Genomic DNA, 17,419 nt, shown 5'->3' with positions numbered 1-17,419 from the left:
GCATGCCAAATACTTTTTTGGATTCTGGAGAAACTGCAGTGAATATAAAAATTCTATTCTTATGGACCTTTGGAGGAGAAAGTAAATAGAATAAATAAGTGAAATATATAGTAGATAATGTATGCTATGCAGAAAAATAAAGCAGGAAAAGGAAATAGAAAGTGCTGGGTTTGAGTAGTAAGGCAGTGTTTCACTTCTCAATAGCATAGTCAGGAAGGCATTGCTAGGAAGTTACCATTTGGACAAAGACCTGAAGCAGGTAATGGAACAAACCATGGCAATATCTAGAGAAGACTTTTCCAGCCGGAGGAACAGCAAGTACAAAAGCCTGATGTGAGAGCACGTATGTGGGGATGGTGGTGACATATTTGTGAAATAGGAGGAAGCCAGGTGTATTTGGAGCAGAGAGTGGAGGAGAGGAGGAATAGGAGGGGAGGACAAAGGACAGAGATAAGAGGGAAGCAGATGGAATATATCTTCACAAGTCATTACAAGGACTTTGACTTAAGCCCTGAATTAGCATAAAAGTTGTTGGGGATTTTGGACAGGAGAGTGACACGACTTGACTTTGGTTTTAGCAGCAGTGCTCTGTTGTTTTTGTTTTTTTTTTTTTTTTTTTGGTAAAAGATTGTAAGAGACAAAGTTGAAGAAGAGCAGTCAGGAGGCTACTGCAGTTATCCAGCTGAGAAGTGAGAGCAGCTTGGAACCCAGGGCTTACAGCAGTGGATGTGGTGAGAAGTGGCTGCATTTCTCACCCCTCTTTTATCTGCTTTCTGGTTATTTTATTGTTTATTGGTACATCAGTTAGAAATTGGTTATAATAGGATAACTTGAAATTCAGGTTAATTGACATTTCTTCATACTTGTATGTCTGATTGTATTTGGTTAGGGAGTAGACTTACTAATTTTTATGAGGGTTATGTGGAAGTTTATACCAGTTTTCAGTTAACCTTTACATGCACTTTCTATATATAATTCAGAGGGAGAACTGCAATCATACTGTAGAAGAAAAATCTAACTTTATATCTTAGTGGTCCTTGAAACACTGTTTTTCTGAACTTCCCCCTTACTAATTCCAGAATTCTTGTCTGTGATGCTACATCTTCTTAGTAAGCATTACAGTGGAAGTGCTTTATGCTAAGATTGGCAGGTCAAGTTTTCTCCCTTAAAGAATAAGCACACCTGTTAAAAAAAAAAAAATGCAAGACTCTCCAAGCTTTCAGGCAGATTGTTCTTTTGAAATTGAATGGGAGGGCTTGATCCAAACAGTATAGATGCTGCTAAATGACAAAGCTGTTTTGCTGTGACTTGATTTTTTTTGTTTCTGAGTTCTTGGCTCAATGGCAGTATGCATGTGAGCTGCAGAAGATAAATGATAATACCTTAGGAAAAGTGAACAATAAAAGGTAGGCTTTCAGTTCCTCCAAGTGAATTGTTCACTTTTTAAACCCAAAACATGGACTGGAGAAATATGCTGAAATTCATGCTTAATATTTGATCATACAAAATTAAGTTTCAAATGAATTAGGTTTCTCTTTGTGGCTTCATACATCCTTTGACGACAGAAATGGAGTCTTTAAATCCAGCATGAGTGTATCCCTTGTTGTCAACTACAGCAAGAGAAACGTGTTCTGTAACCGTGTATAAATACAGCTTTCACCATCAAGGGATTGCTCCTTTTACGCTATGCCACTACTCTTGTCAGGCGAATTGCAGTGCTTGTCTCTTACATGTGCACCATCTCCTTTATTTTACTTTGCACATACTTTTATCGTGCTTTGGAAATATTTTAAAGTTAATAGAATTAGTCTTTATGTCCTTACCGTATGTTTTATAAACTACTTTTACATTTTAGCCCAGTCAGTTCTTTCCGATTTGTTCTCTTAGAATGAGAGACTACAGGCATTGCTTGGAGACAATGAAAAGATGAACTTGTCAGATGTGGAACTTATTCCATTGCCTTTAGAGCCCCAGGTGAAAATTAGAGGAATAATCCCAGAAACAGCTACACTATTTAAGGTAATTGTGTTGGATCTCTAATGCATATGATTGGAACCTAATTCTGTAAAGCAAAAACAGAGACACTCCCTTCAAAAATGATTGCAGTGCAGATAATATGTATAATTTTGTTTGATCTAGTAAATGTTAGATTAAAAAATTACCTTTTGTTTATCATTGTGTCTTTTAAGATTGATTACAATTTAAGATCTGTCACCAGTAGGTATTTTTATGTGAAATTTGTCAAATATTTTTTTTTTATCTCTGGGTTGTTTCTAATCTTTAATTCTTTGAACTTTTTATTAGAGCCATGCCTACTTTTTTTCCAGGTAAGCTTTTTAAAAAAACTTTCAAATTGCGACACTTCTATTACCCATTCAGTTCATAAGTTATGTGGTTATAGTCTTGGTGCACAATATTATATTTTATCTTAAATGCACAAAGTGGATGGTCACTAAAATATCATAAGACTATGATATGATACTCAGTCTTAGTTTCTTTTTCTTCCAACTCTTAAAGTATGAGCATTCTTAAAAATTCTGAGTTGGAGTTTAGGATTAATAGTTCTAGGGCATTTACTACATAACTCTGTCATAGTAATCCTTAATCATTTTTGGGACACAAACGCGTTTCAGGTAATTTACAAAATGTAGTTTTACTTGGGGTGATAAAAGGATACTCCAAATTTAGGATAATTTAAAATTCAGAGTTTTACTCCAAAAGAGATTATAAGTTCTAAGTATATATTCACTTAGGCATTTTTGATGCCTTTTACCCCATCATTTTATAGGAGAGTTTTCAAGCATATAACAAAGTTTAAAGAATTATACAGTGAACAACTGGGTACCTACTGTTGACTCTTCTTAACATTTTACTGTATTTGCTCTAATACATGTCTGTTTACCCTTCTGATAGTTTTTTTTCTGTTATTTCTCATCACCTGTCTAAATTCTCCAAATTTTGGTGTTAGATGATTTCTTCCAGAGATCAAAACCAGTAAGGCATCTTTCTCAGAACAGGTTTTTTTGTTTTGTTTTTGTTTTTGTTTTTGTTTTCTGAACAGTTTTCTGATCTTGTCTCTCCAGGTAGTGGTGTCTATGTGCTACTCTATCTTCATGAGATTTTGTTCCTAAAGAGAATTTAATTTCATTGTTTGTTGTTTTGGACACATATATAAACTAAACTAGAGATTTCATCTAGTTAAGGGAAGGATTCAAGGCAAAAATAAAATTACTCCAGAATAAAAGATACAGATATTTAAGATCTCCTCTCATTTTGTAGAAGAGGAATTTGAGTCTCAAAGTTGCACAACTAACCATATTCCTGTACTTAGTGACCATAGCTGTTGACTTTCTATCTGGTGCATTTTTTTTTTTTTAATTTTATATATTCATGAGAGAAACACAGATTGAGAGAGAGAGAGAGAGGCAGAGACACAGGCAGAGGGAGAAGCAGGCTCCACGCAGGGAGCCCAACACGGGACTTGTCCCGGGACTCCAGGATCACGCCCTTGGCTGAAGGCCATGCTAAACCACTGAGCAACCCGGCCTGCCCTGTCTGGTGCATTTTTATGCTGTAGTTTTATCTCATTTGTTTCAGTATGTTTTTAGTAATAAAGTGATGATGGCAAACATAGATAGCATGTCTGCTCTGTAACAGGCATGGTACTGCACTCTTGATCCTCTCTGGTTTCTCTTCGGTTTTTTTTGTTTGTTTATTTATTTATTTATTTCTTTTAAAGATTTTATTTATTTATTCATAAGAGACACAGAGAGAGAGGCAGAGATACAGGCAGAGGGAGAAGCAGGCTCCCTGTGCGGAGCCTGATGTGGGACTTGATCCCAGGACCCCAGGATCACGCCCTGAGACAAAGGTAGATGCTCAACCACTGAGCCACCCAGGGGCCCCGATCCTCTCTGGTTTCTAATCGCTTTAGCATCTGTGCAGAGGAAAAGTTATCTTTATTTTACAGGTGAGGAGACAGGTTAAAGAACATGTATGAGATCACCCAGCTAGTACCTGGTGGAGCCTCGATTCATATCTGTCACTGACTCTAGAGCACTTGCTCTTCATGTCGTGTAATCTTCTGACCATTAGCTAGCTAGCTTGTTCTCTCCAAGGTATCTAATTGCATCTTACTGCCGGTGCATCTTGTTTCTTTAGGTTCTGTTTACTTATTTGTTTACCGTACAGGTCAGCATTTACTCCTGTATATAGTAAATCTTTGTGCATTCATTTACATCCAGATTTGAAAACCATATTTTTATTTCCAGAGTGCTCTTATGCCTGCACAGTTATTCTTTAAGACAGAAGATGGAGGCAAATACCCAGTTATATTTAAGCATGGGGATGATTTACGCCAAGATCAACTTATTCTTCAAATCATTTCACTCATGGACAAGGTGACTATAACCTTATGTTGGCAGGGAACATTTTTTAATTTTGTAAAATTGTGGTTTGGTGTATATGCTGTGTATGGACCCAGAAGTATTTTTAACATTCAGGTACAATCCTAGGAAGCTCAGCGGTCTCCACTTGACCTTGAACAAGTGTAGTTGTTTTTGTACACTGCAGAGTGACTCTTGGTATGAATACAAAATGAAATTGCACGCATTTCTTTTTATTAAAACTTTTTTCTCAGTTCCGTTCTCTCCATGTCAGGTTTAGTAATTCCCTTCCTCTTAGTCAACTAGATCTTCTTCTTTAAATTGTATCCCTGCCCCTGGCTTTGAAAGGAACATATTTGCCCTCGTCTCCTTTTTTTCTGAGTTCTAAAATTCTTGGTGACTAGAAAGAACTGCACAAATGAGTTGGAGGAACCCTACTATTTATTGAATACTATTGACAGTGGTTTAGGATAAGATAAAAAAAAAATCGGTATACCATCAAGTAAGTGCTTAATAAATTTAATTTATTTTGATGATCAAAGTAAAATTAACTAATTTAGTTAAACTTCGACTTAGATTTACCCCCTAGATCTCTTCTATTCAGCTATCAGGGTACTTGCCTACAAAACTATTTCAGAACAATCTTTATATTTGGTTAACATATTTTATCTTTTGATCAAAAGCTGCTACGGAAAGAAAATCTGGATTTGAAGTTGACACCCTACAAGGTATTAGCCACCAGTACAAAACATGGTGAGTTCATGTCATGCTGTGCTTTATTTCAGTGTCCAGTGACTATACTTCTTCCCCTCTAACTGAAAGTTAAGAATAGAGATCAAACTCCTTTGTAGCACTGAAGCCCAATTGGGCCTCCCACATTTTCTCCCTCCCTTCCTCTGGAACTCATTAAATGGCATGTCTGTGAGAAAAATCAACACCTTTATACTGTATTTATTTGCATTCAAAACTGGTTACAATTCACAGTAGTTTCGTACATAGTAATTTGGGTCCTGAATCATTATTTGAGAGTTACTATGACCCAGAGTGGCTTTGTATTGTGCTCTGCTTAAAAAAGCCACTCAGCAAATGATGTTGCCTTATTGACTCATGTTTTTAATGTATAGATCGATAGCATCTAAGTTTTTTCTAAGGTGGAATAACTGCTGGAAATCTGATAGATGATTCCCTAAGAATACTTGCCTAATGCCTATTGTAAATTCCATAGTCTTGTTACTCTTGGAGCTTTTCACCCTTGGATACCTGGGAAGAATAAAATATCTGTTTTAGGTTTCCTGCTCTTTCCCTGGTCACCCTCAAAGGTTTTTGGTGGTGTCATTCCTCTTCTCATTTTTCTCTCAGAATGATCTTGTTAAAAATGCCCGTACGCTCTTTGACTATCCTGCATAAATTGATTAACTCACTTCTACGTGCTCTTCGGACAAACACAAAAGCCTTAGCTTGTTCTACAAGTTCTGACATGCTGTGACACATTCCTGTGCCTGTTCTCAAGACTCTCTTTTGCCAGTGTCCCCCTTGCTTCCCAGGCATTGGCCACATGGGCCACCTTCTGTTTGCTCAGACACACCATGTTATTTTCAGCCTTATGGTCTTAATGCATGCTTTGGTTATTCTCTTTAGCATCCTTTCCTCCACACCTCTCTGTGGTGATTTAGGTCTGCTTACACTTTTCTCTTTCCTGGTACCCTTTTCTTCGTAATATTTATCCCAGGAAGATTTGCAGGCTTGTATAGTTTATAAAGGCAAGGTCAAAGCTCTGGTTTTGTTTGTTTGTTTGTTTGTTTTAAAATGGCAAAATTCTTATTACATGGTAGAAAGACAATAAGTATCTTTTAAATGAATTAATGCAGAATATTCCATTTGTGATACAGTAGTGAATGAGGCATTTCTTACTCTAAAGGAGTATATAGTAGTTTCCTTAATTCAACTTTGATTTTTTCGTAGATTTATTGTTTTATACTACTATTGTGTCTAGACTTACTAGACTTTTCTCATTCTTCTCCCATATAATGTCCTCTTCCCATTCTTTTTGGTAGTTTGAGGGATTTATACTTTCTTCTCCTATCATTTCCAGGAAGTGGCAGAAGATGGAATATTAGACAAAAAAAGCCAGTGAACATAATATACTTTTAGGTGCAGGTGATTGATATTACATAATTTCAGATTTCTTAAAGTGATTTTAAATTTGGAATATTTTTAATTGATATATCTTATAAAAGTACAGAAAGAAGAAATTTTTGTGCCAGATTTAAGAAGCTTAGTTATTACTTTCTCTTCCTTGTATACAGTAATAGTAACTGACCTGGAGAAATACACTGATAAATCAGCTTAATTGGAAGAAAAGTTTTCTTATACTTCCTGTGACTTAAATGCCAGTCTAAATATATTATTTACAGACCTCTTTAAGTTGGTCAGGTATGTGATGTATGTATGTATTTGAAAATGAAGGTTATTCTTGGTAGAACCATTATTTTTATTGCTTAACCAATAGTTGTACTTAATGCAATGCATATATTTCTGTGTAGGCTTCATGCAGTTTATCCAGTCAGTTCCTGTTGCTGAAGTTCTTGATACAGAGGGAAGCATTCAGGTACAGAACCAATTTTAAATGAGTTATACAGTTTATGACTATATTACTGTAAAATTTTCAATCTTTATCAAAAGTATATATAGACTTAAAAATGAATGTCTCTTTTTACCATCCTTCTTCCCTCACATTATTTTTCTTTCCTTCAAAGTAAACAGTGCTAACATTTGGAAATTCTTCCATGTTAGTGCATACGGATGCTTAACTCCTGAAACAGTGCCTGGCATATAATAGGGAAGCAGGAATTAATTAAATTAAAAATTTGTTAGTTTATAGTTATATAATACTCCAAATTATGGAAATTCTGTAATTTGTTTAACCCTAAATGAACATTTGATTATTTCCAATTTTTGTTGTTATTCAGAACAGTGCTACATACTCTTGCTCATACGTACCTTTGTTTTTAAGACCCCTGTCTTCCTCTCCAAACTTGTCACTCTGCTTTAATATAAGAAAAGGCGAGCATGCCTAGGATTATACCATGTGTATCTTTGTAATTTTTTACACTTTAAACACATGGATTAGTTCTTATTGCATCTTAATAGTTTACTTTTGTTATTTTTTAAATATGATTTTTCTTTTTTCCTATGTAAGAAAAATATATATAATTTACAGAGAAAACCTGTTTACCTGAGATGAAAGATAATACAGAGAAGGACTTGACAGAGAATATGTGCTACAGTGTGTTTTTTGTCTTTCCCAGTCTAACATGTTGCAGTAATTCAGTATGGAGTTTAGATTTGCAGAAAAGCATTATTCTGATTTCTTGGGAAAGCAAGTGGTTATTCTGTTTTTTGGTTTAGGGAATAGTCACATGCAATGGTTAAAAGCTCAGGCTTACTGGAGTCTTAGGGTTTTCTATATACATATAGTATGTCATCTGCAAATAGGTGAAAGTTTTACTTCTTCCTTACCAATTCAGATGCCTTTTATTTCTTTTTGTTGTATAACTGCTGTGGCTAGGACTTCTATTGTATTGAATAAGGGTGGTCTTATTTCTGGCCTTAGGGAAAAGGCTCTCAGTTTTCCCCATTGAGTATGATGTGAGCTGTGGGTTTGTCACAAATGGTCTTTATTATGTTGAGGTATGTTCCTTCTAAACCTATATTGTTGAGGGTTGTTTTGTTTTGTTTTGTTTTTAATCATGAATGGATGTTGTACTTTGTCGAATGCTTTTTGTGCATCTATTGAAATGATCTTTTATTTCTTAATGATCCTCATCCTTTCTGTTATTGATATGACATATCACATTGATTTTCAAGTATTCAACCACCCTTGCATCCCAGTAATAAATCACACTTGATTGTGGTGAATGATTTTTCTAATGTATTCTTGGATTCAATTTACTATTATTTTTTTAAGGATTTTTGCATCCATGTTAATGAGAGATACTGAGCTCCTAGAATTGACAAATGAATTCAGTAAAGTTATAGGACAGAAAATCAGTGTAAAGATCTGTTGCATTCCTATACGCTAATAATGAAGCAGCAGGAAGAGAAGTTAGGAAAACAGTCCTATTTACAATTGCACCAAAAATAATAAAATAATAAACCCAGGGATAAGAGAGGTGAAAGACCTGTACTCTGGAAGCTATAACACACTGATGAAAGAAGTTGAAGACGACACAAAGAAATGGAAAGACACTCCATGTTCGTGGATTAAAAGAACAAATATTGTTAAAATGTCTATACTACCCAAAGCAATAAACACATTTAGTGCAATCCCTATCAAAATACCAACAGCATTTTTCACAGAATAAGTACACTCCTCAAATTTGTATGGAACCACAAAAGACCTCAAATAACCAAAGCAATCTTGAAGAAGAAAAACAAAACTAGAGGTATCATAATTCCAGACCTTAGACTATATTACAAATGTAATAATCAATTTTGTACTGGTACAAAAATAGACACACAGGTCAATGGAACAGAATAGAAAGCCCATAAATAAACCCACAGTTACATGGTCAATTAATCTTTGACAAAAGAGGCAAGAATATGCAATGGGAAAAAGTCTTTTCAACAAATGGAGTTGGGGAAACTGGACGGCTGCATGCAAAAGAATGAAAGTGGACCACTTTCTTACACCATACAGAAAAAGAAACTCAAAATGGATTAAGGACCTAAATGTGAGACCTAAAAACATAAAAATCCTACAATAGAACACAGGCAGTAATTTCTCTGATACCAGCTGTAGCAACATCCTTTTAGAGAGGTCTCCTGAGACAAGGGAAACAAAAGCAAAAATAAACTATTGGGACTATATCAAAATAAAAAGCTTCTTCATAGCAAAGGAAACAAGCAACAAAACTAAAAGACAGTGTACTGAATGGGAGATGATGTTCGCAAATGACATCTGATAAAGGGTTAGTATCCAGAATATATAAAGAACTATACAATCCAACACCCTAAAACCAAATAATCCAGTTAAAAAATGGGCATAAGACATGAATGAACAGACATTTATCCAAAGAAAACATCCATATGGCCAACAGACACATGAAAAGATGCTCAACATCAGTCATCATCAGGGAAATGCAAACCAAACCACAGTGAGTTATCACTTCACACCTGTCAAAATGTCTAAAATAAAGAGACTCAAGTATTGGCGAGGAATTAGAGAAAACGGAGCCCTCAAACACTGTTGGTGAGAATGCAAACTGGTGCAGCCACTGTGGAAGACAGTATGGAGGTTCCTCAGAAAATTAAAACTACCCTATGATCCAATAATTACACTACTGTGTATTTAACCAAATAATACGAAAACACTAAATTGAAGGGATATATGCACCCCTTTGTTTATTGGAGTATTATTTACAATAGCTAAATTATGGAAGCAGCCCAAGTGTCTATCAATAGATGAATAATAGATAAAGAAGAGGTGGGATACACACACACACACACACACACACACACCATGCGCAATGGAATATTACTCAACCAATTAACTGTAAAAAAGAACGAAATCTTGCCGTTTGCAACAACATGGATGGATCTAGAGAAATACAATGATAAGTAAAATAAGCCAGTCAGAGAAGGACAAACACCATATGATTTCATTCATATGTAGAATTTAAGAAACAAAACAAGTGAACAAAGGAAAAGAAACAAATTAAAAAAAAAAACAGACTTTACCTATAGAAAACAAACAGATGGTTACCAGAGGGAAGGTGGGTGGGAAGGGAGATGGCAAAATAAAAGAAAAAGAAAAGAAAATAGCTTGTGCTCAGAACATTGAACTGCCTGGGGTTGAATTTTTTCAAATAGCTTTTCAACTGTAAACCTTGAATAGCTTATTAACCCTTTGTGCAAGGTAGAGTTAACATAGCTGACTTGAAGCTCTTTCTTTTAGAAAGCCCTGCTTGCTAGGTTAGCCTTTGACTGATACCTGGGAACTTGGCCTTCAGTGTGTTGATCCTCTGTCCCCTAACCTACATAAAGATGGTTCAATGTGCCTAGATAGTTTGTGATGTGTAATTTATAGCAAACAACTTGCTTTCCCTCTAGAATTTTGGCAGTTGCTAGAGGGCGTCTATATGACCAGCTTCCAGTAAAACTTTGAGTGATGAGTGTCTAACAAAGGCCTCCCTGGACAGAAACATTGCACCCACATTACTGCCTTTTTTATTTTAAATTATTGGTGAAAAATAGCAAATAGGCTTAGTGTATCTTCTTAGAAAAGAGAGCCAGAAGGCTTACACATGGGTTTCTCCAGACTTTGCCCGTGTATTTTTCCTACGCTGAACCTCCTGTGTATACTTTTGCTTCAATAAGGGTCAGCTGTGGTACAACCGTATGTTGATTCTGTAATTCCATCTAACACATCAAACTTGTAGGAGGCCTTGACCCACTAACATACCCTTCAGGTCTCAGTTTCTGCATCTGTAAAATCTGGATAATAATACCTACCTCTAGGATTGTTCTGAAGATGATGTAAAGTGTATGTAGAGTTTTAACATAGTTTCTAACTAAAGTAATTGTGTAATGGAGTTGTCAATTATTATGTTGCTCTGTGCAATTATGATTTGTAAAATAAGTATAGTGGCAGTTTGTATACTGATATTTGGTTTTCATGTATGATCTCTGTAAATAGTTTTGCTGAGTCATAGGTTATTCTCATGTTCAACTTCAGTAGATAATTAAAAAATGCTTTCCAAAATAATTGTTTTTGGAAAAAACTGTTTCTCATCGCTATACATCTTTGCATAATTTTGGTATTGTCAGACTTTAAAATTTTTTTTTGTATTATCAGACTTTTTATATTTTGGTATTTTGTTGTGGTTTAGTTTGCATTTCCCTAATTACCCGTAAGGTTGAGAATTTAAAAATATATGTATAGGCTATTTACTTCTGTGATGTGCTTCTTTACAGCTTTTGTTCATTTTCCTTTTGGGTTTTTATTGATTTATAGGAATTCTTTATACATTCTAGGCATAGATTCCTTGTCAAACTTACAGGATGTTTAGAAAAGATGAAACATGATGAACTTTTTTTTTTTAACAGCATGTAACTTGTATTTTCAAATAAGATATACTGTTTTTCTTTAACTAAATCTAATATGTAAGGTAATAGTTCCAGTTGGTAGTCAAAAACAAAAGAAAACACTGTTTTCCCCACTGTTTCCAGACTCTTTGGATACTCTAGTGCACTCATTTTTCCCCTGTAATTCTTTTGTTCAGTTCACATCTCTCTTATATTTATCTTTCCATTAATTTCCCCTAAGAATTATTAGCACTTGTATTACAATTAATTTATAAATTTGGATGCAATTTAATTGAGCTTTTTTTTATTGATGTATAGTTGACATACAATATTAACTTACTTTGAGGTGTTTGACAATTATATACATTACAAAATAATCATCATAAATCTAGTTACTGTCTGTTACCATACAAAGTTATTAAGAATATTATTGACTCTATTTCCTGTGCTGTACTTTCCATCCCCTTGACTCATTTGTTTTATAACTGGAGGTTTGTTAATGGTAACAGTAACTATACTTAAAAGATAATTTTAATAAATCATGTTCACTTTAAGGAGAATGATCCAAAACAAATCCCTCATTGTTTACATTCAGAAGAAAGGTAAAAAAGTGATAGATTGAGCATAGAGAAATAGCAGTAAATTTATTTTATTTTATGTAATGTTTTCCCTAAAGTATAAAAGTAGTATACTTTTTTTTTTTTATCTTAACTGTAAGCATAGTAATAAGACTGACTGATTCTCGGACTATGCTTTTTAAAGTCCACATTTTATAATTATTGACTAAACTTTAGACACTTGGTCATTTCTTATGATTTCAAAATGTCTGATTTGTTTAAGGATTGTATTGAATTTGTAAACATGTAAATTATATCTTTTCAGAACTTCTTTAGAAAATATGCACCAAGTGAGAATGGGCCAAATGGGATCAGTGCTGAAGTTATGGACACATATGTTAAAAGCTGTGGTAAGTTTTTCAAGCTGTACTTTCCACTGACACATTGGACTGAAGGAAATAGGCTATCCCAATGTTGCCATATTCATACAGATTTACAGTTAGCACATTGTAGGATTTTATCTTAGTCCTTTTGGGCTGCTCTAACAAAATACCAGAGGGTGACTTATAGACTGCAAGTCCAAGATAAGGTACCAACATGGTCAGGTAAGGGCCCTTTTTTTTGTTGTATTTTCATCTGTCCAAATGGGCTAGGAAGCTCCATGGACTCTCATTTTTTAGAGCACTAAGCCCATTCATGAAGCGTCTACCCTCATGATGTAAGCACCTAATATCATCACATTGGGTGGTAGGATTTCAACATGTGAATTTTGGGAGGACAGATATTCAGATCATAGCAGATTTATATGCTCTATAAGAAGATGATTAAAAGATATAAAATCCTGATAAAAGAAGTCACTAATGTTTTGACATAAGAGTGGTAACAGGTATAAATTCTATTTAGTCTTTAATGAGTGTATCTTTGTAATCACTTAACTGTGTTATAATTACAAGTTATCTCTTCTTGGAAGCTGTTAATTTTCCCCTAGATTTTCCTTATGTTTGAGTAAGTACAATTAAGTAGACTCTGGGAAAAGTCTGCCAATAATTATGCTTTAGATAAATCTTAAGAACTGTGTTAGGAGGATGCCTCTTATGGTATTTTATTTTATGATCCCTTCTTGGAAATAAGTGAGTGGTAGAATGCCATAGGAATTCATATGTTTTGACTACTTAATGCCTACCTATCCTCATGAAGTTTGTATTCTAGAGGATTATTTTTAAATTTTAAGAGGTTCTATTTTTGTTTTTTGTTTTTGCTTTGTTTGTTTTTAATAACTATATTGTTTAAGGGAGGGTTAATAAAGGAGTTAACACTAGAATTGAGCCCTGGATGGGATATAGTATGTAATAAGTTATTCTTATTTATGTAAGTTTTATGCTTCTGTTCCCATTTGTATGTATTACTTAAGTTAGGGAGAAGCAAATAAGGGGCTTTATAGACATAGAACAATTGTATTTAAACTTTCATATCATTTTATGTCTTATAAACTGCTTCTTATACATGACATTAAAAAATTTTTCACAATGTTCCTGTGAGGTTGTATTCCAGATTATTTTAGACAACATAGTTTCTTACCAAATTTATACTTGATGATGCACTTTTTGCTGAAAGTGTAAAGAAAATGTAATATTCCTGAGAACTTTAAAATTATGAAAATAAAATATGTATGTGTATATTAAAATCCTTTAGAGTTTTTACCTTATTTTTTACTGAAAGAATATAACATGTATTACATGTAACTATGTTTATCCATAAAAATGACCACATACAGTGTAGATTTAAGAACTAAAAAAAAAAATTGATTGAAACATTCCGGAGAAAATGTACTTTCTTTTACTTCCCCTTGCTCTCACACTCTGTATTTTTCTTGTCTTTCTCTCCTCCCTGCCTTATTTTCATTCTTTTCTTCTTTCCTTTTACCCTTTTTCTCCTTTCATGTTTTTTCAGACCTTCAACTGTTTTCTACATTCTGAAAAAATTACATATCATCTAAAGATGGACATCTAAGATCGCTCACATGACACCTCATACTGTCTTTTATAACAAAGCTTGTCAACCAGGTCTCCTGTATATGGCCTTTCTGTGGCTTGGGCATCTCAGAGCTGGGTTCCAATATTCTAAGAGACGGAAATAGAAATTATTGGTTTCTGAAGGCCTGGACTGGAAAGCTGTTCATTTGTCATTTCTATCATACTCTTTTGGTCAAAGCAGATCCTCCCTGCCTGGATCCAAAGGGAGGGACTTTAGTTCCCACCTTGAATAAAAAAGGGTGTTAAAGGATGTTTGTGGTTTTTATCTTTATCCTAGTTCACAATATCTTGTTATATGAAATATTTCAAATGCCCTCCAACAATTAATTATTTTGTGTCTTTCACTGAAGTTTTAGTTACTTTAAACTTTTTTACATTGTAAGTCTATTTAATAAAGGAATGCTAACTTTTTCTAGTTGAAATATGTACACACATAAATCATTTATGAATATTGACTACAATTTGAAAATTTTAATAAAATCACTTTTTATATAATGTTCCATTTTTTTCCAAGACCTAATGAAAATGTGACTGGATTTTTCATGTAAAAAAATAGCCATTTAAATTATACCTCTTGGACACTTAAATTCAAATTGGATCTTGTTCCTCTCTTGTTCCCCAATATTACACATTTATTCCCTGATAAAATCCCTGATAATTGATTTGATGGCAGGCCTTCTCTTCATCTTATTTTGAATAGCCCTTTGTTTCCGTCTATAATAGGCTGTGTTACAAAATCACTTGTATTTCAGTGAGTTTGTTATATTGGTTATATATAAAATGGCTAGCATTATATTGAAGGTTGAAAGCCAATTGAATTTTTCATTAGAGGAGTTAGTGATTAATAAGCTGCTAGCCACTTTGCCCTAGAATCTGATTGTCGGACATTATCATATAGATGTATGTGTAACTTTTGTTTTAGAAAGTAAAGTTTTAAGTTTTGGGTAGAGTGTAAGAAGAAAGTGATAATAGTTATGGTGACATTTTTTTCCAGATTATGCAAGGTGTCAAGTCTATATCATGCAAGTAAATGTGAGGACACTAATTATTCTTACACGCATATCTTTACTAAGTAAAGGGAAAGTCGTTTAGTTGTCTAATATTTCTCTGTATTTTACTTTAAATCAAAGTTGCATTATAAAACCAATTTGACGATATTCTATATTTCACATGGGGTCAGAATACTAATGGACAGAATCCTTTTGACAGGTATAGTATTTCTGCTGAAGTCAAATAGCTTTGGTTCCTCTAAAAATCCCCTGATCTACTCTATGCCATCTCAGACTGTTCTAAATCTATTATCTGTGTCCTAAAAACTTCTGAGGATTAACCCTGAATTCACATCTCCACCATTTATATAAATGTGAAAGAGAGAGGATCATATGCTATCTCGCTTGACTTCAAAAAACATCAATTGAAGTGACCATTGAACATACCCAGTTTTGGTCATCAAGCTGTATTTGCTCATCATTTATTTCAATGACCTCTAGTTCCTCAGTGTCAATGCCACTGCAGTCATTTCAAATGCTTACAGGGGTTAGAGCCAGCCAAGATCTTTGTGATTCTCTTGGCCTTTTCCCTGTGGTCGTTAATGACTGTTGCCAATGGAGTCCTCAAATTTGCAGTCCTCATGTTTGCAGTCTAGCCAGCCTGGGGGAAATAACCTAAAGGGCTCACTCCCCAGCTCAGTCTGCCCCATCTTTCAAAATGATTACAAAACTACATTTGCCTATAGTTCCCTGGCCAAGCCTAAGTGCAGACGAGGCTGGGAAGCACCTTCTCTTTCCTAGGCACAGTCTCACTCCCCACATCCTGGTTTTGTTTTAAGGAAGCAGATAGGACAGTATATAGGTAAATGACAAGTTCTGTCACACTACAGGTATTTTGAGAGTAACTGATTTGTTACAGTTAAGTGAAATTGTTAGTAGAAGCATTTTTTGGAATGATAGTATGCTTTCCTATAATCTGTATATATGGATATATTTTGAAATATATATAATATAGAATTTTATCTACAATTAGAATATGATTAGTTCTTCTAAACAAATATATTTGAGCTTAAATATTTTGTTGAGTGTTACTTCTATCTAAACAGCCACTTTGGGGAACAGGGCCTATATACAGTACATAAGTGGCATGAACAAGGACTTTAGGATCATAGTTAGTTTCACATCCAAGTTCAGTGACCTTGGACAATCTTGTTAACTTATGGAGCCTGAGGTGTTTTCATTTGAAGGGTAGTTATAATACTTAACTAGCATTATTACAAAGGTTAGAGATGATGAATGCAATGTGCCAAGCTAAGTAACCTTCAATAAGTTGTTACTGTGATTAATAATTAAAGATTAACCCAGTGAAATTAATGTGGTCATTAATAGGTGGTTCAGTCTTTCGTCTGTATCGTAACTGAAATAAACATGTTTTTGTAAATACTGATGTAGTCATTGTAAGTTTGCAAATTATTTCTTGTCAGGTTACTAACAGGAGCAATAGAATGGAAAAAAGTACTCTTCAAAAAGGTGTCATTTGCTAAATTTTGTTTGATCATTTTTAACACATGGCAGGTTTCTAGACTTTTTAGGAGAGAAAGATAAAAGAATAAAGCTAGAGCCAGTGACTCTGCCCCTAGCCCTGCTCATGTAATTTTTCTTAATACTTTAGAAGATTGTGCTGTGAACTTCTTAAGTGCTATTACCACTCAACGTGAATTCAGTTGTTTTTCTGTCTGCTGGTACTTCATGATTGTTTCTCTATCTAAAGATTTTTCTTTTAAACCCTGCATTTACTTTTGTTATCTTATAGATAATAGGGTTGTGGGATAGTTTGCTTCATTATGTGTATTTTTGTAGATACTTCTTTTTATTTGCTGTCATCTGTAACAAGTGTCCAATTTGAAATGAGAAGTGGGAGAATCATGTTATAGTTAAGGTTTCTGAAGCCTGAATTAACTTTTGATATAAGTGATTTTTATAATTTGACAAAATTCTACAGGTTATTATTTCTCATGCAAATAGCAATTTATATTGAATTTTAAGTGGTAAACTCTTCATTGACTCAAAGAAGATAACACATTTGAGAATTTAAGTGAGAAACCAAAAAGTAGTCAAATTGAAATTAAAGTAACACAGACTTCTTTTATATTCATTTGTATATGGTTTGCATGTGTTTTTCACTACTTTTTCTGAACTGTTATTTGCAGCTGGATATTGTGTGATTACATACATACTTGGAGTTGGAGACAGACACCTGGATAACCTTTTGCTAACAAAAACAGGTAACAAATAATGGCTATTAGCAGGTATATACATTTTATATGCCAATGATGTTTACTCTGGAATCTGTTTAGTAACAAAACAAG

The 17,419-nt window shown here is 34.2% G+C and overlaps 1 protein-coding gene across 2 annotated transcripts in view; it reads left to right on the top strand.

Moving 5' to 3' along the window:
• PIK3C3 (phosphatidylinositol 3-kinase catalytic subunit type 3) overlaps positions 1–17,419 on the top strand; it is a 137,679-nt gene that overhangs the window by 84,108 nt on the left and 36,152 nt on the right. For both annotated transcript variants that reach the window (XM_025429020.3, XM_025429021.3), the window contains exons 16-21: positions 1,888–2,019; positions 4,272–4,400; positions 5,069–5,138; positions 6,929–6,993; positions 12,354–12,438; positions 17,261–17,335. In XM_025429020.3, the coding sequence (XP_025284805.1) occupies positions 1,888–2,019; positions 4,272–4,400; positions 5,069–5,138; positions 6,929–6,993; positions 12,354–12,438; positions 17,261–17,335 (556 nt within the window). The remainder of the gene's footprint in view (positions 1–1,887; positions 2,020–4,271; positions 4,401–5,068; positions 5,139–6,928; positions 6,994–12,353; positions 12,439–17,260; positions 17,336–17,419) is intronic.

The sequence above is a fragment of the Canis lupus genome, chromosome 7, assembly GCF_003254725.2.
Source record: "Canis lupus dingo isolate Sandy chromosome 7, ASM325472v2, whole genome shotgun sequence".
Taxonomy (NCBI): Eukaryota; Metazoa; Chordata; class Mammalia; order Carnivora; family Canidae; genus Canis; species Canis lupus.
Note: the sequence above shows the minus strand (reverse complement) of the source record. Positions and strands in the feature narration are given on the sequence as shown.